Source organism: Phocoena sinus, chromosome 21 (assembly GCF_008692025.1).
Source record: "Phocoena sinus isolate mPhoSin1 chromosome 21, mPhoSin1.pri, whole genome shotgun sequence".
Lineage (NCBI taxonomy): Eukaryota > Metazoa > Chordata > Mammalia > Artiodactyla > Phocoenidae > Phocoena > Phocoena sinus.
The window spans coordinates 30,688,133-30,715,343 of record NC_045783.1 but is presented as its reverse complement, the minus strand read 5'-3'; the positions used below and the strand labels follow the sequence as shown (position 1 = coordinate 30,715,343).

At 49.5% G+C, this 27,211-nt stretch overlaps 1 protein-coding gene across 8 annotated transcripts in view; it reads right to left on the bottom strand.

Annotated features, from left to right (window-relative positions):
* Nucleotides 1–27,211, bottom strand: part of PLEKHA2 (pleckstrin homology domain containing A2) — a 57,805-nt gene that overhangs the window by 16,094 nt on the left and 14,500 nt on the right. For 7 of the 8 annotated variants that reach the window (XR_004347896.1, XM_032618610.1, XM_032618605.1 and 4 more), the window contains exons 3-9: nt 15,590–15,646; nt 9,613–9,661; nt 8,115–8,212; nt 2,153–2,293; nt 1,184–1,330; nt 781–849; nt 356–426 (exon numbers count right to left, since the gene is read on the bottom strand). Coding sequence is in view for 6 of the 8 variants with exons in the window: in XM_032618610.1 (XP_032474501.1) it covers nt 356–426; nt 781–849; nt 1,184–1,330; nt 2,153–2,293; nt 8,115–8,212; nt 9,613–9,661; nt 15,590–15,646 (632 nt within the window). In the remaining 2 variants the exon portion in view is untranslated. The remainder of the gene's footprint in view (nt 1–355; nt 427–780; nt 850–1,183; nt 1,331–2,152; nt 2,294–8,114; nt 8,213–9,612; nt 9,662–15,589; nt 15,647–27,211) is intronic. The other variant, XR_004347897.1, reaches the window with a different exon arrangement.

Sequence of the window (27,211 nt, the reverse complement as noted above, 5' to 3'; positions counted from 1 at the left end):
CTCAGAAGGGGAGTAACAGAAGAGTTAAGGCTGAGACGAAGTGAGAGAGTGACACGGACTTACATATACTACCGTAAAAGAGATAGCTAGTGGGAAGCAGCCGCATAGCACAGGGAGATCAGCTCGGTGCTTTGTGACCACCTAGAGGGGTGGGATAGGGAGGGTGGGAGGGAGACGCAAGAAGGAGGGGATATGGGGATATATGTATACGTATAGCTGATTCACTTTGTTATACAGCAGAAACTAACACACCATTGCAAAGCAATTATACTCCAATAAAGATGTTAAAAAAATAAAGAAGAGTTAAGAGGGCACACGGAGCTCTGACCAGAGAAGAATAAGCAGAGACAATTACCCAGACTTGACCAAACACTCGTGGGTCTTGAGAACATCCTTGAGGAATATGGTACGCAGTGGTTCTCGGTCCTGGGGGGAAAGAGAGAGAGAGTGCGTGAGGCTGTCAGCCCAACGCCCAGACCAGGCAGCCATCATCATCGGAGATGACTGGCTGAAACCAGGTGGCAAACAAGACAAGGTCTCAAAATAATCAAGAGAGGAAAGAAATCTAAGATGATGCTCTGTGGTCCTGACCACAAAGGCAGGGAGTTAAGGCCACTTCACATCACCGTGAAGATGCGCACACCAGAAGGACGGAGGTCAGACACAAGCACCCCCGGAGTCTGTGTGCCCACATCTCTGCTCAGACACACACACGTGGGTGTGACTCCTGTACCTCTGCCCTCCACGGCCTCTCAGGTGGGCCCCAGAGTGACTACAAACCTGCTCACACTTGAAGTAGCAGATGGTAAAGTCGTCCAGCGCAAAGAAGCGCCGTTTCCAGCTCTTGCGCTGAAATAAAGGGTAAAGAGCAGGATGTTAGAAGAGTTCCCAGCATTCCCGGGGGTGCGTTCGGGTTCTAAGCTCCTGGGGACCCCGCCCCACCGAAGCCAGGCTCCCACGTTGGGGGTCAGGGGCAAGGACTTCTTCTCACGGGGCGACTCCTCGGATCACCTCGAGCTGCAGGGCGGGAGCTCTCCCCACCCCAGCCTCTCCCTGGTTTGGGCGGTTTGGGCGTGACTGGCCCCACGCTCCTCCTTGCAAACTGCCCTCCCCTCTGCCTCGCCCACACCCACTGGCTCCCGGGGTCCCCAGAACCCCTCCCAGCCCCCGCATGGACACTCACCACATTCCCTTGCTTCACACAATAGCCGCTCTTAATGAGGGGGGGCCCGGTGGGGACACGGCAGCCTGTCGTGGGGATGTAACTCTGAGACCTTCGAAGGATGGCGTGGGAGCCAGGCTCACTCCCTTCCTGCCCATCCCCACCGTTCTACAAGGAAACAGCTGCAGGATTAGCGCCTCCCCCTCCTGACGCAGCCACACCCCTGACCCCACCCTCTCCGGCCAATCATCTCTTCCTCTTGGGCCACGATGGCAGTCAAGTGAGAAATAAACCAGATGGGTAAGCTGGGACGAAGTGAGAGAGTGGCATGCCCTTATATACACTACCAACTGTAAAACAGGTAGCTAGTGGGGAGCTGCCGCATGGCACAGGGAGATCAGCTCGGTGCTTTGTGTCCACCTAGAGGGGTGGGATAGGGAGGGTAGGAGGGAGATGCAAGAGGGAGGGGATATGGGGGTATATTTATATGTATAGCTGATTCACTTTGTTATACAGCAGAAACTAACACACCATTGTAAAGCAATTATACTCCAATTGAGATGTTAAAAAAAAAAGAAAGAGAGAAAGAAACCATAAAAAAAACCCTTTGGCTTTGCCCCGGGAAGGCACTGTACAGTGCATTCAGAGACCAAGGCCGGGAAGGCTGGGCAGACCCGGGAGAAAGGGAAGACTCTGAACGCAAACCGGACGAGGCCAAGGGACAGTGGGGCTTGTTTCCAGCCATCCTCGACCCCCCTTCTCACGGGGTTCACAAGTGCTGGTCCCCGTGGATGATGCAGAGCTGTACTGCCACAGAGCTTCAGATGCGGTGGCCTCAATTTCTGCACTGCCGGCATTTTCTTGACCACCCCGTGTGCACTGGCTCCGCTACCCTCACCCCTTCCTCGGTCCAGCCCTTCTGTCATGTCACTGACACACCACGGACACCCCCGAAGCCCTCCACCCTCTGGCAGCCCCAGGCCCCAGCACCTGGTTGATGGGCGTGTGTACCACCACGCCTCCGATGATCTCTGTCTTGTAGGCCACCTGGGGCTTCTTCTCCAGGGCCAGAGGAGTTGCTAGGCTCTTGACAACTTCGGTCGTCAGGGGCAAGTTCCCAACTTTGGGTACCTGGGAAGAATGACAGAACAGTTAACAGGGAACAGAAGGCCTAGGAAAAGTTGGGGGAGGCAACAGCAGGAAGGGGGAGGGGAGGAAAGCTAATGTACGAAATTAGAGCACGACGCCCCTCTCCCCGCTACCCTTCCATCCATCCAAACCTGTATATGAGGAATTCAGCAAGCCACGCCCACCCCACGCACACGCACACCCACTCAACCAATGTACTGAGCACCTACTATGAGTCAGCCCTTGCCTGGCTAGAGACCAAAGGTAAAACAGCAAACACTGACACGTGTCCTGCCCTCACACCACATACGTGCTGATCAGGGAGACTGACCAAAACTACAGAGCAAGACTAGCAATCAGAGTGATTACAATCGTGGCGAGTGCCGTGAGCACGATAAACAGGAGCTGGGACTGACAGCAGCAGGGGAACGACTTGGAATGGAATGCTTGGCGTGGCTGGTGTGCGTGGTGGAGGTCTCCAAGGGGAGAGATGCCGAAACAGTAACCTGGTGGACGAAAAGGAGCCAGGAACATGAAGACGGGAGAAAGCACGCTCAGCAGTGGGTAAGATGCCTGTGGTATACGGTACAGGACGCGGGGAGCATGAGCTCTGGAGCCCCAGGGCCTGGGGTGTAACTCCTGACCTGTCACTAACTGAGTGACACAGTCATACAGGTGTCACGGCCATCAAATGATAGAGGATATAAATTTCAACACGTTAGAAATATGAATAAAACTACAAAAGTATTTTAATTGTCAAAATATTCTAAGTAACTTTTTATAAACGGTGCTAACGTTTACAAATGCAGCCCTTTCTGTGGAATGAATTATCTTTGCTCCTCTCCATGACGGAGTTCGAGCACCACTGCTGGTGCAAGAATCACGGAATTTTTAGGGCAAGTTTGAGACCACAGGTTGCAAACTGGTGGCCCAAAGGTAGACTTGCCCCAACTGTGTTTCATTTGTCCTATCCAGTGTGTTTTTCAATCTGCTGTTAAAATCTGGGATATTTCACGTAAAAATCTTGATTTCCAGTGAAGCAGCTGTCCACTCTTCGGATGGGGAACGGATTCTTCATTTCGCCACAGTCCTGAACACCCTCCCAACCCGAGGTCATCGATCCTCATTCATGTTGCCGCTTTTCTTCCTCCTTGTCCATTTCTCATTTATACTGGAAAATTTTTCATCACAAGAGAGGCCCAGAGTAGTCCAGTTCTCTGCCCAAAGCCGATTAATACCTAGACAGAGACCAGACCCTGATGCTGCCGATGCAGTACCCACAGCATCACAAAGCCTGTCCTTCCACAGATGTGGAGAACAAACATACGGACACCAACGGGGGAAAGCAGGGGCAGAAGGGTGGGGAGCGGAGATGGTGGGATGAATTGGGAGACTGGGATTGACATGTATACACCAATATGTATAAGACAGATAACTAATAAGAACCTGCTGTATAAAAAATAAAATAAAATAAAATTCAAAAAAAAAAAAAGCCTGTTCTTCACAAGGACCCAACGCCCCACGTGGATCTGCCAGGAAAGTAACTGCAGACACCACGAGAAAAACTAACATCCTCTTCCACTTCTTCTACAGCCCTGGGAGCTAGAAAGACCTAAGAATCCAGACTGTTCAGAAGCTCACGGCCCAAGGATATATTGTATAATGCAGGGAATATAGCCAATATTTTGTGGTAATTGCAAATGGAAAGGAACCTTTAAAAACTATATAAAAAGTAAGGGACTGCCCTGGTGGTCCAGTGGTTAAGAATCCGCCTTCCAATGCAGGGGAAGCAGGTTCAACCCCTGGTCAGGGAACTAAGATCCCCCATACCGTGGGGCAACTAAGCCCGCGAGCCGCAACCACAGCACCCATGCGCCCTGGAGCCTGTGCGCCACAACTAGAGAGAAGCCCGCGCGCCACACCGAGGAGGCCACGCACCACAGCAGAGGATCCCACGTGCTACAACTAAGACCTGATGCAGCCAAAAATATAAATAAATAAATAAATACTTTTTTTTTTTTTTAATTAAAAAAAATAAACTATTGCAAGCCACGGGGAGAGATAAAGAGCTCACAGCTCAGGGCCATAGGAGAACTCTGCCTGCCAAGGACAGGGACTAAAGGCCACACCCCCTGGCATCTATCAAAACGACTAAGACCATCATGATTACGCTGGGGCCCCAGAAAGGAGACAGGGCCCCTCTTCCCGGCCTGTGCACTCAGCTTAGACCACGGTGACCTCTGCCCACCAACTCTCCAGATTGGGCCAGAAATCCACCCTGTCCTTCCCTTCTGGCTGAGGGACAACCGCAGCTCCCGTTGCTTTGGGCCTCTGTTCAGTGCCAGGCAAAGTACCCATCTCTTTACTGCATTATCTCTCATCTCAGACGATCTATCAGGTAGGCCTTATTTTCTCCATTTCATAGATGAAGTAAACTAAAGCTCATTGGAATGAAGTAACTGCCCCACTGCTAAACACCACTACCTACCTACCTGGACCACCCTTTCCGACTTCTCTGTGTTTTGCTCTGATAAGATAGAATTCTTTAGGGATGTGGATTAGTGCTGGGGTGTCCAGAGATATAATCACCGTGGAACAACACAACTGCCTCCAAATGACCCAAATGAATTCCTGAAACCCAGCAAAGACGGAGGGAAGTGGCCTTTCAGCGTTCACGGTGGCCAGAAGAGGACTCCTGGTGACTTGGCTGTTGTGTTGCCTCTCAACCCGTCAGCCCACCCAGAGAACCGCTGGTTGTCACCACTCATGTCCCTGCATCGTGGGCTGCCTCTGGCCAACCACCTGGAGCCTCTGCAAAGCTGTTTCCACTTCTGAGACTCTGAATCAGCCTGCGGAGGGCAAACTCACCAATAACTACACTCCAGATCTTGAAAACAAGTTCATCCTCTTGATTTGTGTATCTCCCAGAATCCCAGTGAAAGGTGGGACCCCTTTCACCCACTGTGGAGGGTCCTCTGATGGGGGAGGCCCACAGGGTTCCCATTTGCAACGTGAAACGAAATTTGCAAGGACTCATCTTTCTTCCCACCAGGAGTGGCTAGGTTGCTACAAGGAATAATCCAACTTGGGAGGGAAGGGGAGAAAGCTGTGCTTTTCTTTTACTGCTCAAACTTCAACCTTTTTTTTTTTTTTTTTTTTTTTTTTTTTTTTGCGGTACACGGGCCTCTCACTGTTGTGGCCTCTCCCGCTGCGGAGCACAGGCTCCGGACGCACAGGCTCAGCGGCCATGGCTCATGGGCCTAGCTGCTCCGCGGCATGTGGGATCTTCCCGGACCGGGGCACGAACCCGCGTCCCCTGCATCGGCAGACGGACTCTCAACCACTGCGCCACCAGGGAAGCCCAAACTTCAACCCTTTTGAAAAACTTTAGTGAGTTGAATAATGTCTCCCAAAATTGTCCACCCGTAACCTCAGAACATGACTTTATTTGGAAATAAGGTCTTCGCAGATATAATTAAATTAAGATGAATTCATGCTGGTTTAAGCTGGGCCCTAAGACCAATGACTGATGCCCTCCTAAAAGGAGAGGTCACACAGACACACAGGCCATACAATGGTGGAGACAGAGATGGAGGGATCCAGCTATTAGCCGGGCAGCGCCAAGGACGGCCGGGGGCCACTGGGAGCTGGAAGAGGCCAAGCAAGGATTCTCCGCTTGAGCCTTCAGGGGGCACATGGAGGGCCCTGCCAACACCCTGATTTCAGGCTTCTCAGGACTAGGCGAGAACACATTTCTGTTGCTGTAAGCCACGCAGTTTGTTACGACAGCCCAAGAAAGCTAACACAGGAATACTGATACTCCGAGCGAACTCAATTCTTTAAATACCATTATGTCAACCATTATCTTCAGTCATAAGAACTCAATGACCCAGCACTAAATGACCAGTGATCTGCGGGGGGAAAAACTGGCTCCTGACCCTGGGAGGGTCACTGATCTCCAGGCACTTCCACTGCCTCGTTTATAAACAGAGATAATCACACCTGCCCTCCCTACCTAAGGTTTTCACAAGGCTAAAAGAAGCCATAGACATAAAAGTGGTGTGTAATCTAACCTCTTTTTACAACTGCTGCTCATTTTTCATATATTTATAAACTCTTTGAGATCTTGGAAGTCAGAAGGTCCTGGGTTTGAATCCCAGCTCTGCCATTTACTAAACTCTAGATTTGGGGCAAGACTCTCATTTCCGTTTTCCTCATCTTAAAAATGGCAGTGAATGCACCTGTCTCACAGGAGTGACATGAGGGGTGATGAATGTGGCCCGTGAGAAAGCTTGGTTCACTGGATACGCTGTCTGTGTCTTTCATCTCTGCATCTCCCCTGGGATGCTTCACTTCGCACACAAGGTGCCCTAAGATAAAAATGCATGTTATCAGGCAGTAGGGTACCCCTCCTCTTCCTTCTGTCACACAGGACCTCTGGCAGGAGGAGTGAAGAGATGTATAAACGGAGCAAAGGAAACTCAGGAAGACCCTGGAGGTTACGGAGCCCCTGCAGAGGCTGTGCCATCCCCGCAGGCCTCTGGACACCCGGCCTCTCGGTACCATCTCGCTCCCTCCCACTCCTGTTGCCAATCACTTCTGTCCAGTGGGGCCAGGAAAGAGGACGGGGAGCTAGCTGCTTAGAGCAACTCTACACTCAAGGCACAACAGCAAGGCAAAGAGGCCACCGCTGCCTTGCAGGCTGTGTAGCCCAGTTCACCAGGCAGGACCAAGGGAGGAAACACTTAACGAGAAGAAGGTATTAGACATTGAAAGAAACTCCCCAAATTGTGGCAGACACAGAAGGGTGAAGACCTCAATTTGAATGAAGAAAACCTTTACTAAAGTCAGCATTCTAGAGCCGCACACACAAACATGTGGGTAGCAGAAGGGAGTGAGCGGCTCCCTCCCCCATGCCACCCCGGCATTTCTCTCTCTTTTCACAGGTTTACCAACGTTTATCAGAATAATGGGCCAACAAGCAAATCCGCTTTGTACTCTGCTTGGGTGCGGTATCACAAGGGCTGGGTAGAGTGTACAGGTTTCTTCTATTACTTTATTCACGGGAACCCTGAGATACCGGGGAGGATGATCTGCCCCAGCACAGAAGGGTTGTTACCGGAAGTCACTAGAATGTAAGCATTTCTGACTGTACGATACAGAAAATCAAGCTTTTCAGCAAAGCGTGGATTGCACGCCCGAAGCCTGCCTATGTTATCGGTTAAAGGTCCAGTTTTTTCCAAACATAGTTTCCCCCTCTCTTCCTCCCTACCCATCTCCCTTTCTTTTTCTGTATTTCTAAGAAAGGAGTTCTTCGTTAGCCGAGTCAAGGAAAACAAGAGTCCTCACAGAACAGCCAGTAAACTGGTGCTTATAAACGGAAGGCTTTCCCAGGACAGGTCGGTGCATGGCCTGGACTGGTCCCCAGGTGGCTTCCTGAAGTCAGAAGAGTCTCCCCCAAGCCAGGAACAAGTTCCGACTTCCCTCCTCATGTGAGTTTCCTTTACTCTGTTTCTCGGAGTCAGCAATCCATTTTCCAATCCCGCCACATTCTGAATCAGCATCCCAGAATGACCCAAACCACGACCGACCAGGGGCCCTCCCCTCCCAGGAAGCACAAAGGGGACACTCCATAAACTTCCCCTTGAGCTTGATTCAAACTCAGACTCTCAGTTCAACTTGTGGTTAGTCAGCCAAGGTGTGAGAAGAGGTAGGGGAACTAGTCTGGAACAGGGTCCTGGGAAAGTCCCTGCCACCATCTGGGTCGTTCCCGTGCGGGGAAGAGGCCCTGACCCCCTCCAGAAAGGAGAAAGATCATACATACAGTGATTTTGCTGGCTTGGTTCAGGGCTTCGACCCAGTCCTTCAGATCTTTCTGGTCATTGGCTTGAAGAAAATACCTCTGCGAGAGGGCGTTGATGACTGCAAAAGGCACGGGGACGAAGAGAGAAGAACCCGGGTCAGAACACACACAACACAGAGACTCCACAAAACTAAGGCGCTTCAACTAGCAGGGCGGAGGATCCCCGCCGCGCAGACGAAGATGCTTCCCACGGTGCAAAGTCACCTGCGTGAATGTCTGGGAAGCAGCGGGCTCTCGTTTTTAAAAGGTGTGGATTATTCCATCGGCCACAAGACAACAACAATAGCCTTCGTGTGCTGCTGGGAGGCAGCTCATCCACCATCCATAAGACACACGCCTGGACAGCTTTTCAGAGGCACCGAGAGATTGACAGTCGTGATGATACCTATATAATTTTGGCCCCAGTGTCCCTAGTTTCCACTGGCACAACTGACCCAGGTTAGGGGTCTTGTCTGTGGTTGAGAAATGTAACGAAGCTTGCCTGCGATCAAGTCTGTGACCTGGACCTCATTTTCAACCTGGTCTTTCCTCTGAGCACTCCATAAAGTCAACAGTTTACTTCTGGGTTCACTGTTTTTTGTTTTTTTTTTAAGATCCGCTGACCACAAGATCTGAGAGTCATGTTGGAGCTTGGTCATGATATTTAAAGGGAGTGGGTGAAAGAACACAAAACAAGTTTGAAGCAACCTGAAGTTGGGAAAGGGGACAGATCAAAGGACCATTTTACTTTCCAGGCATAAATAAGCCGGAAGTGGAGGACGTGAGCGTTGTGGGGTAGACAGAGAGTCCCTTAGTTCATTCACTTATTCATTCAGCAAATATTTAGTGAGTACCCGCTGTGTGCCAGGAACCACACTCTAAGTGCCGGGGATACAGCAAAGACAAAGAGGAGCATCCCTGCCTTCGTGGAGCTCACACTCAGAACCAGAGAGACAACAGAAGCTATCTGTTAGCATCTGCTCGTAGCACTCAGCACAGCACTGAGAAGGCAGTGGAAGGCAATTAAATACTGATGATTCAATGACCTGCCTCCACTGAGCAGCTCCGCTTCCTGTGTCACTCTCACCGGTCACTCATTTGGCAACAAGACACTCAACAGAACGTTCCTCCTTTTCTATTATCCCCCAACTCCTTCAAGTCTCCATGTTTCCTAAGCACACCGTTACTCTGCTCTGAGACGAAGGTTCCCGAAAACTGCAGGTAGATACCCGGCACCCCGCCCTGCGGAGCCGGGAAGACTGAGACATCACTGGCCCCCGTGCCTCTGTCTCATGTTGCTAACAATCTTTGCAGGGAGACCAAGGAAAGGAGTATCACTTGAGACCCACGGACATGGCTGGGACAGCAGTCACTCACACACACAGGGTGTAAGTCACATGTGGTCACAGGACTGTCTCCACTCAAAAGAGGAAGCTGCTGTAGGAGTGTTCAGAAAACCCATCCTGGGCTCAGTACTTACCAAAGCAAAACGGAGTCTTGGGTTTCTGCTTTGGGGTGGCTATGCTCACCTAAATCAAATGAAAAATAAAAGAAACATGAATATGTTTCCAACAGTGTTGTAAAGTTGTGGGGGGGGTTTTTCCTCAAATTTTTTAAATTGGGAAAACTTTATACAAAAAGAAGAGTATATAAAACATATTCGAACATTTCAAGAACTAATAATTAATTGGAAACCCTGCACTCATCATTCACATCAAGAAATAAGCCACTATCGGTCCTGTTTCTTAGAAGCCCTTTGTGCGCCCCTCCCTGATGGAATCCCGTCTTCACCCCTCGGAGATAATCACCATCCTGTTATCTGTGTCGAATCTTCATCCTTGCAAAAACTCTTAAAATCCACTGAGTCCTGAAAAGATTCTCTTTGGACCACAAACATGCACTGACCCCATTCACACGAGCAAGATTCCACTCCTCTCCCAACCACCAACCTGCTCCCTAAACAGCTCTTCGAATTAAAGGTGGAACTGTCACAAATACATAGATTCCAATCAGAGTTCGCAGAAAGGTGAGGCAGCCCGTCACTCACCGCACTGGGACAACTGATCAGTCTCCCTTATCTCTACCCTGACTGTTTCACCATGAAAATAAGCACTTGCCCAGAGAGGGGCCCATGGAATCAGAGAGCATACCCGTATTGAAGCAGAAGGGTTCTTCTATCTCCTGCTGTGTTATCTTGCTTTTTCAAGCCTGCCTCTTACATGTATATTCCTGAGTATGTGCATGTTGTGAGCCCACCTCATTCAGGTTCAAATACACTGAACAAATAAAGGAAAGCATATTCCATTACATGGAATTAGGTGACTGCCCTTGATGGAGGCTGAACCTCACTGGAGCAGGCATCCACCACTGTACCTGGGAATTAAACTTAATACTGCCCGGAATACTCAAGACGGGAACCAAGGTGGCAGCCTATAAAAGATCAAAGGAAGGACAGGCGGTACAGCCTGGGCTTGGTGCCAGAGCACCTGGCCCCCAAACCCAGGAGGCCCAGTTGTCAGACCCCCATTTCCTGTTCTATCAAATAGGGTTAGTAAATCACATTCTCATAGGGCTATGGTGAGGGTTAAATGTGACAGTGTAGGTGAAGCACTTAAGCCATCCTGTCATACAGGAGCTGCTCAACCAAGGAGGGGCTATTTACACCCACTCCACACACCAGTACAAGCCGTGCCGTGCTTGGCACAATGGGCAAAATGCTGAGGGCCTTGTGAGCTTCTCCGGGGCCTAAAAAAATGCAACATTAATAAATATTTAATTAAATGTCTGTATAACATTATATCAACCTCACTGACAAGTATTTAAATAAATGCCTACAAGATGTCACACATTAAGTCAACTTCATTCATGTTTCAATTAAACATTCACAAAAATCACACTACATTCGAAAATAATTAGTAGCTTCGATTTTCTTGGTTCATAAGACTTCTTGGATGTGCAAGATGACAGCCGAGAAATTAGAGCCAATCATGAATTAAATGAGTTACAGCCAAATCATTCCAAAAGTAAAATGATTTAAATCCTTTCAAATATCTTACAGCCAGACAATTAGAGTCAACGAGGGATGTGAGTGTATCTTGATACGTTTACCATGACGTGAGGTGGAGGACAGAGGGCCTAAGAAAGTGTTGAAATAGTCCCGAAAAACATGAAGATTTATGCAAAGGTAAGCCCCCATATCCTGAGTACAGACACACGCAATGCAAATTCCGTTACATCTTCAGCACTCCCAGGAAGCGTGTGCTGGAGCCTCATGACGTTGAGTCCTGGCACCCGTGCCATCTTGTTCTCCTGCGATTCAGACCCCAGAATTCAATCTAAGCCACACTATGTGCCTTTATCCTGTTTGCCTCTGATGCTCTGATCTGTCAGTGACTCATGTGCTTCCTCCTTCAGCATCCGTGTTCCTGCAGGTCCTTGAGCCCACAGCTCCTACGCGTCCTGCCCTTGGTTCCTGTATAACCTTGACCGTCACAGAACTGCCTCGGCCATCCCGGTCCTCAGTACCCACCTATCTCACGGCTGCCCTTCTACCTTTGGCTTTCAAATGGCAGTGAAAAGCTGGGTGCTTCGAGACTTTTCTCTGGCTTACTAGGGGACTTGTTCTTTCTCCCCGACACTGACAATTTATCATCAACAAGAGACAGCACCACTGTGAGCCCTTTCGCCCTGGCTGGGTGACAAACAGGCCCACTCTGACCACAACTTATTACCAGCCTATCCGGGGAGAATGTGCTTATTACCGGAACCCAAGCTTTCAAAGAGATGGCCTGGTTTTTCATTTGTTTTTGTATGTTTATCCAGCGTTCAGTTGGGGGTATGCCGATTACACGCATGCACGTCTATAATTTGCCTCATGGTGACCACAGAAGGATTATTTGGCAAAGCAGCTCTTGCTGAATTAACAGGACATCAGTTCCAGGTCAGCCCCGATGGGCTGTTGAGCAAGGGTAAGACCCTCAACATCTCTGATCAGCTTCCCGATTGGCAAAGCCAGAGCGGAATGACTTGTCCCCTTCTTAAGAGTCCCGGAATGACAAAAGAAGAAAACAAAGTCATAGCTACTGGTTGCTGTGCCCTCCAAGAGAAGGGCCAGGGTTGCAGGGGCGGGGGGCGGCGGGGGGGCGGTCTCACTTACCATGAAGAGGTATAGCTCTGGCCTCCCCCCAGCAGAATCCCTGCCACCTAGGAGGCATAACCCCACTCCTCCCACCCCTACCGTCTGTTGGTAACCAGGACAGGCTGTGCAGCCTTCTTCACAAGAAGTGAAGGAACAGAGGCTCTTGAAGAAGCAGTGTGGCTGACAGGCTGATGCTGGCTGCAGTTAAGTAGCTGCACAACGGTGGTTGACCGATGGATCCTCGGTGAGAAGGCAGCGAGAGGCGGTGGCGACGCGAGGGAGGGACGGGCATGGGTCACCCGCAGGGTGACGCAAGCGAGGCCGCCCCACAGCTCGACAGACTCTCAGGAACTTGCTCTTATCAGATCGCGCACAGACCACAGGAGCAGCAAAGTCGTGGGACGCCGGGGCACTGCTAGCCCGCCCCACCCTGTCTGCCCTCGGCCGGAAGTGGAGCTGGGGCCCCTCTGGCAGAAGCAGCAGCAGCGGGCCACGGTCTCGGAGCTCCGGTGCAGCTCGCAGCCTCCGTGTCCATGGAGACCCTGCCCCACGAGGTGGCATCAAGAGCAGGGGAAGTGGCAGCCACCTACCCAGAGCAGTCGGAGGGGCTCTAAGCTGGGGTCTCTGGACCAGCTTCAGGGAGTCAAGGGGCCCTGAAGCCACAGGCGAAATCAGGGTGTGTGCACACATGCATGATTTACCTGGGAAACGAGACCACGCTTTTCATCAGACTTTAGAAAGGATCCCTGACACCCCGCCCCTGCAAAAGCCAGGAACACTGTTCCAGGAGGCTCTTCATTACAGTTAAGGAAGGGCCAGGCCCTGACAAAACGGAACGCGAGCTGGAGGTGGGACAGTGGGCCTGGCTGTGTGGAAGAGAAGGGCCCCCAGGCAAAGCGGGGAGGTGGGTAGCACCAGAGGCCAGCATCCATTTTTTCCTGGTTTGCCCAAGAATTGGTCCTGCCTCTGTCAAGTCAAGAACCTTTATCTCTGCTGGCCTCTCTGAAGGACTCCATCTTCCCAACACCAGCCTGCAAGAAGGAGCACGCCTGAACGAAGAGGCCACACAGACACTCCGGCCAGGCTGCCACTGCTGGGTAAACGCTTTCCTCGGGGAGGGAACACCTAGCGGTTAACAAGAAGTAACCCGGAACGCTGAATGTGATTCCAGCACCCGGCTAAATGTTTTTCTGGGAAAACCCCTGCTTTCTGACATTGGGTCAGGCAGCAGTTAAAGGCTCTCCTCTCTGTGAAACCTGACCCAGTGGCAGCTGTGGGTTTTGCAAAACCCATCCAGTCCTGCCTCTCCTGTCCATGAAGGGTAAAAGGCAGGACCATCCCTGCTAAATGACGGCAGCCTCCCAAGCTGAGAATTCTAGAAACCCTCATCTGAGCTATGTTTATACATCACGATTCTGCAGGAGACTGTATTCACTCGTCTCCCATCAGGAAAAACAACAACGACAAAACCCTCTCAAACAGTAGAGGGTTTGGAGTTTCATTAATTTTGAGGTTCTCTGCTCCCCGCTCTCTGAATCCTCTTTCTTTGAACCTCCAAACATAATGACCTAATGAGCTCTCAGCAAGACAGGACAGAAGAGGGGAGGGCCCAGGCCTCCGACCTCTGGGCCGGGAGGCGGCCACATTCTAACCACAAGGCATGCAAATTGCCTGCTTCCACAGGCCCTTCCCCCTCCGCAGGTCCTTCCCTGCTCCCTCTAAGGCGCTCAGACACTGCCTGCAGCTTCTGCCTTGGCACCCAGCTGTGTCTGCCAGACTCTGGCCTGCAGCCCCTGCAGCTGCTCCCACCTCCGGCCCAGCTGAGATGGAGGGCTGCCCAAGGACTCCCGAAGCCTGTTACAAAAAGGAGCCAGGGGCCACTCAGATCAGGGCCTCATCCCCCCTGAGGATGGGAGAACGTGGACAAGGAAGCCGAGGTCCCCAAGAGACTTGACGTGAGGGGTGTGTGGGGAGAGCGGGCCTTCCGGAACCTCGGTCCTGGCTGGGCGCCACCTGGCTCTCCTCACTGGACAGAGCTCCTCTTTCTAACGAGGCTCTAAATCTCCCGGCCTTTTTTTTTTTTTTTTATCACTGCTGCACCACAGTTCAGCGCTGGTGCCTGCTCCAGGGAGGGGCCACTAAACAAAGCTGAATTCAGCAGCTACGTCTGGCCATCAGCAAGCAGCCCCAGGCCCCACCCAGGTCTCAGCACGGAAGAGGGGCTGCTCTCGCCCTGTCTGTGCAAACAGGACCAGGGGACGGACTGTCGGACTGTCGGCCTGCCTGCCGGACCCTCCAGCCCTTATCTGGCTGCTGAATGGCTTCCTGGCTCATCTGGGAACATCCTCGGGGCGCTCGTAGCCTCCCCGCCACAGTGATCCAGTGACCATGTTCTAGAGACCCCCTCAACACTCCCCCCAAGTTGGTCAGTTACTAAGCCCAGCCCTGTAGTTGAAAGGTGTCAGGGACATTTAGTTGTTAATGATCCGTGCATTTTATGACACAGGCCCAATGATTAATGCTACTTGGGTATTGGGTCAACATGAAGTGCCTCTGCTGTGCCATCAGCGAACCTACCAAGAACCAAGTGTGTGAAAAGAAGAAAAATAACAATAAAAAGACACAAAATGTTAAGACTAGGAAGTCATCACAGGTCAATAACTATTTAAATAAATAAAAATGTTAGACACTGAATTCACCGCTATATCCTTATATGAAATTCCTTTTTTCCTTTATTAATTTTTTTTTTGCAATTGCCAATGCACTGGAAGATGAAAAATATACTTCAACCCACGCTTTTGGTTTGACCACGTGTCTGTTGTTGTTAAACATTAAATATCATTCTGAAAACACAGTGATTTAATTATAATTTAACTTATGGCCCTTCAATGAAATGCATATAATTCCAGAGCAGCCCTCACTCCTTGTGAGCCACGCCAGTGGAACCACGCCATTCGGCAGAATCCTTTTCAGTCACCACGTTTTTTGTTGTTGTGTTCCTTTTTGTCCCGATTGCAAAAACAAAGTCACGTCCCACTCTTCCCTCCACCCCCCCATCCCTCCTTTGCGGGAGCTGGCAGCATCACTGACTGCTGGGTGCCAGGAGTGAGAGGCCGCAGGCCACCCTCCAAGAACCTGCTGACCACACGCCACCCCGCCCCAGTCAGCCACAAGCTTCCACGGGCCACCGCGGAAGGGGAGCACTTTATGGCCAAGCAACGTCCCCAGATGCCAATGCCCGACGTGTGACGCTTCCTCTGGTTTACATCCTCAACCTACTCACGGACCGTGAATCCCCAGAGCTCCAGGCCAACGTTACCTTCGAGATGTAGGTCAGCTGCAAAGATCCGACGGCTCCTGCCCCAACTGCCAGGTTCTGAAAGACACATGTTTTGGGTTTTAAGAAGGATGCTATCTGAGGCAGTGAAGCACGACTAAGAGTCAGAAGACCAAGATTCTGGTTCCGTTGACGCCATTTTCTGGCTTTGCAACCTTGAGCAAGTCACCTACCTATTGCTTTTTTGATTTTTGATTTTATATTGGACTACAGTTGATTAATAATGTTGTGTTCGTTTCAGGTGTACAGCAAAGTGATTCAGTTACACATATACATGTATCTCTTCTTTTTCAAATTCTTTTCCCAATTAGGTTGTTACAGAGTATCGAGCAGAGTTCCCTGTGCTACACAGTAGGTCCTTGTTGGTTATCCTTTTCAAATATAGCAGTGTGTTCCTGTCAGTCCCAGACTATCTATCCCTTTCCCCTACCCTTCCCCCCTAGTAACCATAAGTTCATTCCCTAGTCGCTTACCTATTCTTCAGCTCACTTTCCTCGTCTGTAAAATAGTGATAATTCTTGCTGTGGGTAGGTGGACTTAACATTTCCCTTGGCCTCATTTATTATAGAGAGATATTCTAGTACAGTGGTTAAAATTGGGGGCTCTACCATTTGACTGTGAATAAGTTCCTTCACCGCTAAGCCTCAGTTTTCCCTTTGTAAAAAGAGGGATAATGATAGTACCTACCTCACCAGACAGTTCCAAGGATGAGTTAATAGATTTACACCACCTGGAAGTGTCCCTGGTATACAGATGACCCTGAACAAGTGTTAGCTATTTTATATATATATATATATATATATATATATATATATATATATAATTCTTCAAATTCAAATTCTTTTCTTAACCAATAGGGTACAGGTTCACACAGTATAGGAAAAAAAGAAAAGAAAAAAACATAGCTGTTCAGTCTATTTCAAAGGACACTTATGAGTACCAAATGGAATGATGTCCATACACTATAAAACACTAAGTCAGTGCACTATTAAACATCAAGAAACTCACAGGCACCTTGTCTGGCCATATTCCACCCTGGCACAATCTCTTCAGCTTTCTAACTTCTCCACTGTCAGAAATGAAGGGATGAAGACACACGGGCGGTAGCGTACCAAAAAAATGGCCAAGATGAGAAATCACAGCTGTGGAGTTTCTCACTTATAACTTGGCAAATCCAATCCCACAGGGACCTAAGGTGTCCATAGCTCCTGGTGGCCTCTTCAACTGCTGCCATAGGCCTTAGAGAATAACCTGGAAGCCCTCATTTTGAAGACCTGGGGTCTTCTCAAAGCAATAAACAGAGGCAAACCTAGGACGATGGGGATTTAGTAAACTTCCCAAAGGGTCAATGGTGAAATGACCCATCATTCCAGGAAACCGCCCTTAAGAAATACCTCAGGTGGCAGGGAAGTGTCCTTCTAGGCCCAATTACCTAAATTAACATGCATCACTTGAAGCAAAGGCAATGTGTGAAGTTTCCTATTCACAAGAAAATGGATGGGGATAAAACCACGACAAAAGGATTCTCAGAGCTCAAGAAATTTAGAGAGAAATCTAGAAAGGCCATCTCCCCACTTTTGCAAATGAGGCCATAAGTCTAAAAGCTGCTTTTGAGTAGCTGATTTAGCATTTTGAATATGGACGATTAGATTTACACATCTGTTTTAACTACATAGTGATTGCATTTGTTTTTGGGGGGGTTTTTTAGAAAAATCTCTATTGGGGGCTTCCCTGGTGGCGCAGTGGTTGAGAGTCCGCCTGCTGATGCAGGGGACACGGGTTCATGTCCCGGTCCGGGAAGATCCCACATGCCACAGAGCGGCTGGGCCCGTGAGCCATGGCCGCTGAGCCTGCGCGTCCGGAGCCTGTGCTCCGCGACGGGAGAGGCCACAACAGTGAGAGGCCCACGTACTGAAAAAAAAAAAAAAAAAAGAAAAATCTCTATTGGGTAATGACAGATAGACCTTGTATCCCCAAATCAGAGTCCATAAAGGAGCCACAGCACCCCAAAAGGCCAGTGAGCAGCTGACACTGCCCCGGAGGAGGCCGTGAACCACGCTAGGCCTCTGCTGGATACTGGGCGCCTGGCCCTCCCCCAGCCCCTGTTCTGCACTTGAGGAAAGTGACTCATGAGTGAGGGGATTTGCTCAAGGTCACACAACTGGCTCGGGTCTCCTGACTTCCACGCTGATACCCTAGACGCAGCACACTGTCATTTCAAACCCTTGAGCGTCTGGAATTCCACCTGAGACATTATGGCCCTAGGACCTCAGGCAAGTTTCTCTACCTATAAAATGGGGCTCATCCGCCCCGTTCCCTAGGCTTGTTGTGAGAGTTACATAAGAATAAACAGCGCAGGCCCAGCAAAGGGCAGCTCCCATCGCCGGCCCAGAGCGCTAATTACAAGACGCAGATGCCAAGTCTCAGAGCCACTCTTGCTCAACTTGCTTTCCTCACCCCAAACCGCAGCCTGAAGGCCTCCAGAGCCTTCGCCTGAATTACAAGCGATGAAGTGGGATTTGGGGAGCCACTCAGACACTAACCTGTGCGTCCTGCCAGATATGAGCTGATCCCATTCCAACGACTTCTCCCCCCTACCCTCCAGAGGGAGGGCAGCTCCACCCTCAGCCCCTGCCCCCCTGAACTCTCCCGCTTCAGAGACAAGGCCACGTCAGTCTCCCGGCCCAGCTACCCTGGGACGGGGGTGTCCCCACGCCCCTCACCACGGCCCACCCTCGGCCTGCCTGCTCCTAGGCTCACAGGCACCTCCCTCCTCCATGAGGAGCCAGGAAAATCTGACGCATGTCTGAAAATGCAGCTTCCCCCCACTTTCCTCCCCACCCAGGGGGAAGTGAGTGACAGGAGAAAACAGCGCCACGATCACAGAGGCTTGATCCAGACGGATGGCTCAGTGTCCGCTCCGATTGCTAGACCTCAGAGATGAATGACAACAGCTCGCTGCCAGGATGGCGGCCCCGGGCAGACACTTCCCGGGCCAGGAAGAATGTGCCAGCTGCCTGAGCAGAGGGTTTCGCAGCCAGATGTCAGGGCAGGATCACCAGGGCCCAGCGCCCGGGGAGGGCCAGGTGTCAGAGCCCAGGCGAGCACCATGTCCTCTGGGGAAAGGACGGGAGGCCCTGCCTTCGCAAAGCCTCGTTGTCTACCGCGGCAGCCTGCCCTGCCCTCCCACCCCCGCCGGAATTCGTGCAGGCCATCCTCCAACTTTGGTGCACATCAGCCTCTCCCGGGGAGCCTGTTTGAAAAGGCCCAGGCTCAAGCCTCACCCGGAAAAACACTGAATCAGAATCAAGTGGAATATGGTCAGAAAGTGCACATTCATTTTTCAAGCGTCCCCTAAATAGGCCCAAGTTTGAGAACACGGGTCTACATGACAAAGCCTAGCCCTGGATTTTTTGTTGTTTCTGGCCACACCGTGCGGCTTGCGGGATTTTAGTTCCACGACCGGGAATCGAAACCGTGCCCCCCTGCCGTAGAAGTGCGGAGTCCTAACCACTGGACCGCCAGGGAAGCCCCCAGCCCTGAGTTTTGTATTGGAGTGTATTTTACTGTGAGTTTAAGTCTCTTCTTGCTAGATTTTAAGCACTCTGAGGACATGAGTAGCATCTTATTCCTCTACCCAGGAGACAACTCGATTTTTAAATGAAAACACAATTTGCATGGTGGTTAAGTTCCCAAACCAGTCCTTAAGAGCCTGCTACCCTCATAGGATACTGGACAACCAGGACAGCTTCTCTCTACCACTGGCAAACATTGTGCCTTCGGGAAGACCTGTTCAAGTTCGAACTTGGGTGTCACTTGAGTCTGCAGTTCCCCTGTCCTGGGGCAGGGTTCCTGTGGGACAGGAACTGGGTGCAGGGGGGAGCGAAAGGAAAGGGTCCCCAGTAGAAGGGAGTCAAGGACCTGGGGGAGGGAGTTGAGGAAGGGGTTAGGGAGGGGCCAGCAGACGGGGAGTGGAGACAGAGGTTGGTGGGGAGGCTGCCTGTACGGATCACCTGGGGACGTTTTCATACAAAGAATGCCCATACTTCATTCCAGGGTTTTAACATAAAGGGTAGGGCCCAGGCACCTGTATGTTTTTAAAGCTCGAAGGGGATTCCACCCCACGGCCAGGTCTCAGGCCCCCAGTTGCAGACTCTGGCTGGGCCTGCTGACTCTGCACTGGAGACCCAGCAGCGGGTGAGAAAGGCCAGTCACCCCGTCGTTGCACCATCACCAAGAGGGAAGAGGAAGACGCCAGGGCAGTGGGCAGAGAGGGGGAAAGGAGATCCCAGCCCCACGCTGGGTGTCTGTGAGTCAGGAGCAGCCTGTCCATTTCTGGGGCTTCTAAATTTTCTGGAACAACGTAGGGCATAAGGCACGTTCCTATTTAATGGCGGATGGTTTTAGGAAGGCGCGGCCAACCCTTGCTTTCTGCTCAAAGGTTCTCCTGCCACCAAGGGCCTCAAGGGAGCTCCCACTCCCTTAACTGGGAAGCAGGGGGTTGATTCTTTCCCATCACCAAGGAAGGAGCTGAGGTGCCCACAGAGATGTGACACACCTCCCAGGGGAAGCCTTTTTGCTAGAAGCAACATTGTTTCTTGAAAGAGAAAAATGTCCCCATCTTCTAGTGAGAGTAACAAGAACACAGAAATGACCAGAAGACCTATCTACAGATTCCTAAATTCATGGAATGTCAGCGCCAGAGAGTTCTACGGCTGCCCCATCATTCACCACGAGTCCTCTAAGCCTCACCTTGAGGAAATGACTTCCTCAAGCAGCCGAGTGAAGACAGACAGAGGTCCTAACTCCCAGAGTCAATCGGGTGCTTTGGCAAAGCACAGCCCGAGAAAGGAAGGCGGAAACTGACATGTTTAGAGTCTGTTTTGCACCAAGCCTGCTGCACACTGTCAGTTCATCCTAACAACCCATTTCACAGATGAGGAAAGTCGGGATGGAGCAGGAGAAGCAAGTGCTCCGGGTCACATGGGTACTGGGTAGTCAGGCGAGGATTTGAACCCAGCCCTTGTTGATTCTCAAATACCACGCACTTTCCTTTATACCAGGCCACCCCCTGTGAGACAGTCCTTCACATCTACCAGGACCTGCTCATTTTCTAAGAGTTGATTATCACCGAAAGGTAAATACAAGAGCCGGACCAACAGGGTTACACCAAGACGCCCTAAACAGTTGCCCAAACTGGGCAAGGCAAGAACTAGTCAAACTGGCTCTTGGGTGCCAAACTCCAAAAGACCAGGATTCAGAGAGCAAACAGGGGGAAGGAGAGATGCTGGGCCTTCTGACCTTCTCCTATGTGTCTCCTGGGTGCCTGGCAGACAGTCAGGACCTTAAGCTCAATAAGCCCACTCCTCACACCTTTCCTCAACTCAGCCTCCAACACATTTGCCTCAAACTCAATCATCACGTCCCCTCCAAGCTCTAAATGATTCCCTCCCCAACCTCCCCATGTCCATCAGCCGCTCCACATTCTCCCACAGTCAACCAGGTCACCACGCCTCTGACCACTGAACTTTGCCCTTCGGTCAGTCACCAAGCCTGCCACGGTCTTCCTTCAATCGGCCTTTAGATCTATCTGTCCCTTCCTCTCTGTTCCCACTGCACCACCACCGTGCAGACACCCCAGGAAAATCCAGGACAAATTCCTCACTGTCTTCCCCGATTCCAGGCCCTCCCATTTCCCCGCCCATCCTGATGTCACCGCCAGAACAAACGTGAACAAATAGCACCTCTGCAGTGCTTCAGAGTTTATCAAAGCAGTCTCCCACTCATTATCTAATCTTCACAGCAGCAATGTCAGAGGTAGAGACAACAGAGGCTCAAAAAAAGGGGTGTTTCCCAATTAACGTGTTCATCAAGTTGTCCTGTGCTTGGCTGATGTAACTAAACAGGATGGATTCTGAAGCAAAATCTGATATGCAGCCCTTCTCGCAAACACACAGTTGCCTGCTTTGCCTTAGAGACATTTTTTAAAATAATAAAATGGCATTCTTTTGTATATAAATAGATATATAACTATATAAAAAGAGATGTATATAGTAGATACACTAAACAAATGCTGAAGGTTACAATCTAAAGCAAAACTTAACGACAATATAACCGAAGACAAATTTTAAGAAAACTTAGAACAGTCATCCCCATGGTTCTGCATTAGTAAAACCTCTGCTAAGTTTCATAGCTTCCACCTCTTCAGCTCCTTGGACTTTAATACCCAGTAGTGCTAGCTATTAACATGATTGCCCCAAAGTGCTTCTTAATTTTTACTTCTTTTTAATTTAAACAAAGTACATCTTGTTATAAAAACGAGAATCGCCCTAAAGAGTAAGATTCCTATAGAAAGCGCATAAAACAAAATTACACTTACAGTATTTTATATTAACTCTCGAAAAGTCCATACAACATTTTAATTCTAAAACCATTAATTTAATAATAATTTACCCTAAGCAGAATTTGCATTTTGATGAAAAAAAAAAAAAAAAAGATCTGTTGCTCGAAATCTTCTTTTTGGAGTTTTTTTCCCCAAAGGAATTCTGCATTCTACGCTAACCCAGTATGGACAAAAACAGGCCAGAAATTCCACTTAACCCTTGAAATCATGTGTCTCCATGGATAGTTAATATACCAATTACATAAAATCCATGAATTAACAACACTTTGCCCCCCGAACTGATAAAGATCTGAAAGTTATCATGATTGTTATATGTGCTGAGAATATATATCTCTGGACAGACACACAAGAACCTGGAAACCCTGGCTGCCTCTAGTTAGGGGACCTGTGACTGGGGTCCAGGAGTGGAAGGGAGACACATGTCACTAAATCAGCTTTCCCACATTTAGAATTTTATACCATGTGTATGTATTGGCCTTTTTTTTTTTTTTTTTTTTTTTGCGGTGCGTGGGCCTCTCATTGCTTTGGCCTCTCCCGTTGTGGAGCACAGGCTCCGGACGTGCAGGCTCAGCGGCCATGGCTCATGGACCCAGCCGCTCCGCGTCATGTGGGATCTTCCCGGACCGGGGCACGAACCCGTGTGCCCTGCGTCGGCAGGCGGACTCTCAACCACTGCGCCACCAGGGAAGCCCTTGGCCATTTTTTAAAGAAAGTTATCATCCTGCTTCTTGGCATTTTGACTTTCTTGGCAGGTTTAGCATATGATGCAAAAATCTTTTAAACATTGTTGGATTTCAGCCAAATTTTGCTCAAAGAGGTTTCTGATACAGAAAATGCAATTTTTTTAAAAATAGCAATTTTCACCCAGCCTTTAAGGCAAAACTATTGTCCATTCCATGTTATATGTTAATATCATTTTCTACCACTCTTCTGTATTCTTTCTACTAAAATGTAGCCAAATATCCATCTTTTTGTAATACTGCTGAAGCTCTTTGCACGAACGGCTTTCAGCTTTAAAAAAAAAAGCAAAAAGCAAAGGGCTTTCATCGGGGCCCCAGAGTTACGAGGAGAAATGCTATCTTTTTGGATATTATGATGATTCGTAATGCACATTACGGCCTTTGTAAAGTAAAAGCATCTGAGTATTTACTGGCAAAAGAGAGAAAACACAATCTACAGAGTAAATCTGACAAGGACAACTATCCAGTGCAATACTGTTTTCATGCTTCTCTTTATCCTTTGTTCGGGACAATATAATTTAGTCTCGCAATTACCTATCCACGTGGGCATCACAAGAGTTGTACGTAAGCATCGCCGTGCAACTAAAACATAGTTGGTTACTCGGTCGGTAATAAAGTAGGGCAGGCCAATTAAGAAATTTCACCTTTTCTGTCATGATAGGGACCAACATTAAATTAAATACATGTGCTGGTGCCATAATATCATTGTAATGTTTGGCAGGAAATCCAGCCAATGTTTGTCTCTATTCAGGAATTATCTGTGTGCTTGATATTGTCAGCAGATTGATTTTTAAATGCATGAAACAAATCAGCGGCCATAATCAATAGTATTGAAACTTTCCATTTATAGGGTCCGTTTCAGCTAATGGGTTTCATCCTCTATCTGTTTGGTGCCACCACTGCCTGGATTAAAAAAACCTTGATTTCATACTTTATCATATGGATTCTAAATTCCATCAGGCACTCAAGGCTGTACCTGGTCCAGCACGCTGACCCCCCACACGCACGCACCACCATCCCGCCAGCGGACATGCCGCTGGCCTCCTAAATCTACCGTTTTGCTGCAGCTCTGCTTCCAAGGGCTGTCCTCAGGTTAGTGGATCCATGCCGTCCCCCTGCGTAGAGCCAAGACCATGACCGTCCACAGTGCGGTGTGCGAAGCCAGCTCCCTTGGGACCACTCTTGGGCCTGACTCACGGCAGGTCCCCCGGGGCATCTGGCTAAGCCTTTGCCGACTTTGGCCTGAGCTCAGACCCTCGTCGGGCTCCCTCCCCTTCCCTGTCCTGCTTCCCAGTTCTCTCCTTAAAAAAGAACTTTCCACAAATCCTTGCCTCGGTGAGTCCCGGTCTCAGGGTCTCCTTCTGGGGAATTGAAGCCTGAACACCCTCCAAGCAGACGAGCGCCTTCCCTCCTGGGTGCTGCCTCTGTCCCATAGTGACGCTGCTTCCCTCACAGGTGACCTCCTGTCCCCTTGGGCTGTGCTTAGGACAAGGCGCCTAACAGTCAAGTGAGATACTGTAAGTGAGAACACTTCAAACCTGTAAAATGCGCTACAAACGTGAATCGCGAGTAGCAATAATGACTCTAACCTCGCTCATCCTTGCAGACCTGGCTCTAAGCCACCCCTCCTTGAAGGGGTGCCCTGCAGCTCTCTCTCCCTGCCGCAATTTTATTTAATCCTCTATATCCTCACTTACAGTGCAAGCTCCATGAAGGCCCAGACTTTTCTTATGCACTGTTGAGCCTCAGCATCTAGGCTGATCCCTGCACATGGGGCATATTTAGCAAATATGTGTTAAATAATGATGCTCAATTCAAAGGTCTTGCTCTACTCTCAGCCCCTTGGGAAACAGAAGGGCAAAAAGCAGGGTTAAGGATCACCCAAAGTGCCTATGATGACATGCCTAACGTACAAAACAACTCAGTGGCAGAGCCAGGACCTCATCCTTGATCTCTTGTCTCCCAGGCCTGGGACCGTTCCATCTGAGACTCCACCTCCAGGCCCTACATCTTCCCTGGACCGCAGGGGAAAACTGCAACCCCTTCTCCTTCACCCAAACTATTGGCATCTGGGCTGTTCACTTTAATGATACGCTACCTTGTGATAAAGACGGACTGGGTGACTTCCTTGGTGGTGCAGTGGTTAAGAATCCGCCTGCCAATGCAGGGGACACAGGTTCGATTCCCTGGCCCGCGAAGATCCCACATGCTGCGGAGCAGCTAAGCCCGTGCGCCACGACTACTGAGCCTGCGCTCTAGAGCCTGTGAGCCACAACTACTGAGCCCATGCACCACAACTACTGAAGTCCGTGCGTCTAGAGCCCGTGCTCTGCAACGAAGAGTAGCCCCCGCTCGCTGCAACTAGAGAAAGCCTGTGTGCAGCAACGAAGACCCGTCGCAGCCAAAAATAAATAAATAAATGAATGAATTTTAAAAATTTATTTTAAAATAATAAAGAGGGACTGGGATTTTTAGCACTGTAGGGTTTTGTTTTTCGTTTTTGTTGGTTACCAGTAAATTTATTTCATTTTTTTATTGAAGTATAGTTGGTTTACACTGTTGTGTTAATTTCTGCTGTACAGCAAAGTGATTCAGTTATACGTGTATATATATATACATTCTTTTTTTTAACATATTATTTTCCATTGTGGTTTATCACAGGACACTGAATACAGTTCTCTGGGCTACACAGTAGGACCTTGTTGTTTATCCATTCTCTATATAAAAGTTTTCATCTGCTAATCCCAAACTCCCACTCCATCCCTCCCCTGCCCCCCTCCCCCCTCAGCAACCACTAGCACTGTAGTTTTATGTGTGCTGTTTTCACCTCCCCAACTAAACCTGAAGCTTCCTGGTGAATTCCCCTCCACACCATCTTCAGGACCCTGCACAGGACGGACCACACATATCCGCTGGAGGAAAGAGGCAGACAAAGATGAGGCGTGCAGACACTGAAGTCAGACAGACCTGGCTCCAGGGCCCGCTCCGCATTTACCACCTGCATGGCCTTGAACAAAGCTGCTGACCATCTCTGCACCTTGCAGAGAAAGTGAGAGAGTCCCCGCGCCCCAGGATTACTGGGAGGACCTAATGAGATAACACATGCCAAGCATTCCGCACAATGGCTGGTATATGGCAACCGCTCAGTAAGTATAACCTGCAGTTAGTAATACTAGTAGCAGTGGTAGTAAAAACAGGGTCCCAAACACCGACTTCCAAGTGGTTTAAACAGGCAAAGATCAAAGACCTGAGTTCAGAAAAAATCCTGCTTATTAATGCCTATTAAATACCTAAACTATTATATCAGGTGTCTCCTTTTCCTTATAAACTTAAGATGTTCACTAACTACACACAGTCCCCAATGTCCTTCTCCACAGGGAAAGGCCAACCCCCCTCCCCCCCAGTTTGCTTTTCTGGGTTACCTCCCATCCATCTCCTCCTGACTCCTGGCTCCCTGCTTCGCCCCACTCTGCAGAGCTTGCATTGGGTGTAGACTCCATCCCCAGTCCCAGGAGAGCAGTGCTGGACACTTTGCATTTCACAAAGGCGTCCCTTCTGATAGCCTCATTCGTTCGTTCAATGAGCTCACATTTATCAAATGCTGGACACTTGGATCAAAAGCCAGACGACCACCTGCCCTCTAGAGAACCTCCCAGACCTGAGAGTCCCCCAGCTTCTCTTTCTTAATCACAGACTCACCTTTGAGAGCTCTCCTTCCTCCCAAGCAGCATTAGGATGACTGTCTCATTCTCAGCAATAAGAGCAGGCGAGCTGGATTCAGACGGCCAGGGTTAGAATACCGGCTCAGTCACATTCTTATGACAAAACCATGGGCAAATTTCTTTCCCTCTCTGCTTCACCCACCTCACCTTTGGAATGAGGATAATGATGCCTACCAACTAGACCTGTCAGAATGAAATGAAAACCCAATGAGCCTATATGGGATAAGAACCTAAAACAAGAGTGGATATACGCATATGTATAACTGATTCACTTTGCTGTACACCTGAAACTAACACAACGTAAATCAACTATATTCCAATAAAAATAAATAAATAAATAAAAATATAAGAGAGTGAGATAATAAAAACATTTTTCTAAATGCTTTATTTAGAAAAAGTGAAAAATCTTAAAGTTAGACTAATTGCTTTTTTAAAATAAATTTATTTATTTATTTAATTTTGGCTGCGTTGGGTCCTCGTTGCTGCACGTGGGCTTCCCCTGGTTGTGGTAAATGGGGACCACTCTTTGTTTCGGTGCACGGACTTCTCATTGCGGTGGCTTCTCTTGTTTCGGAGCACAGGCTCTAGGCGCATGGGCTTCAGTAGTTGTGGCACGCGGGCTCTAGAGCGCAGGCTCAGTAGTCGTGGCGCACGGGCTTAGCTGCTCTGCGGCATGTGGGATCTTCAAGAACCAGAGATCGAACCCGTGTCCCCTGCATTGGCAGGTGGATTCTTAACC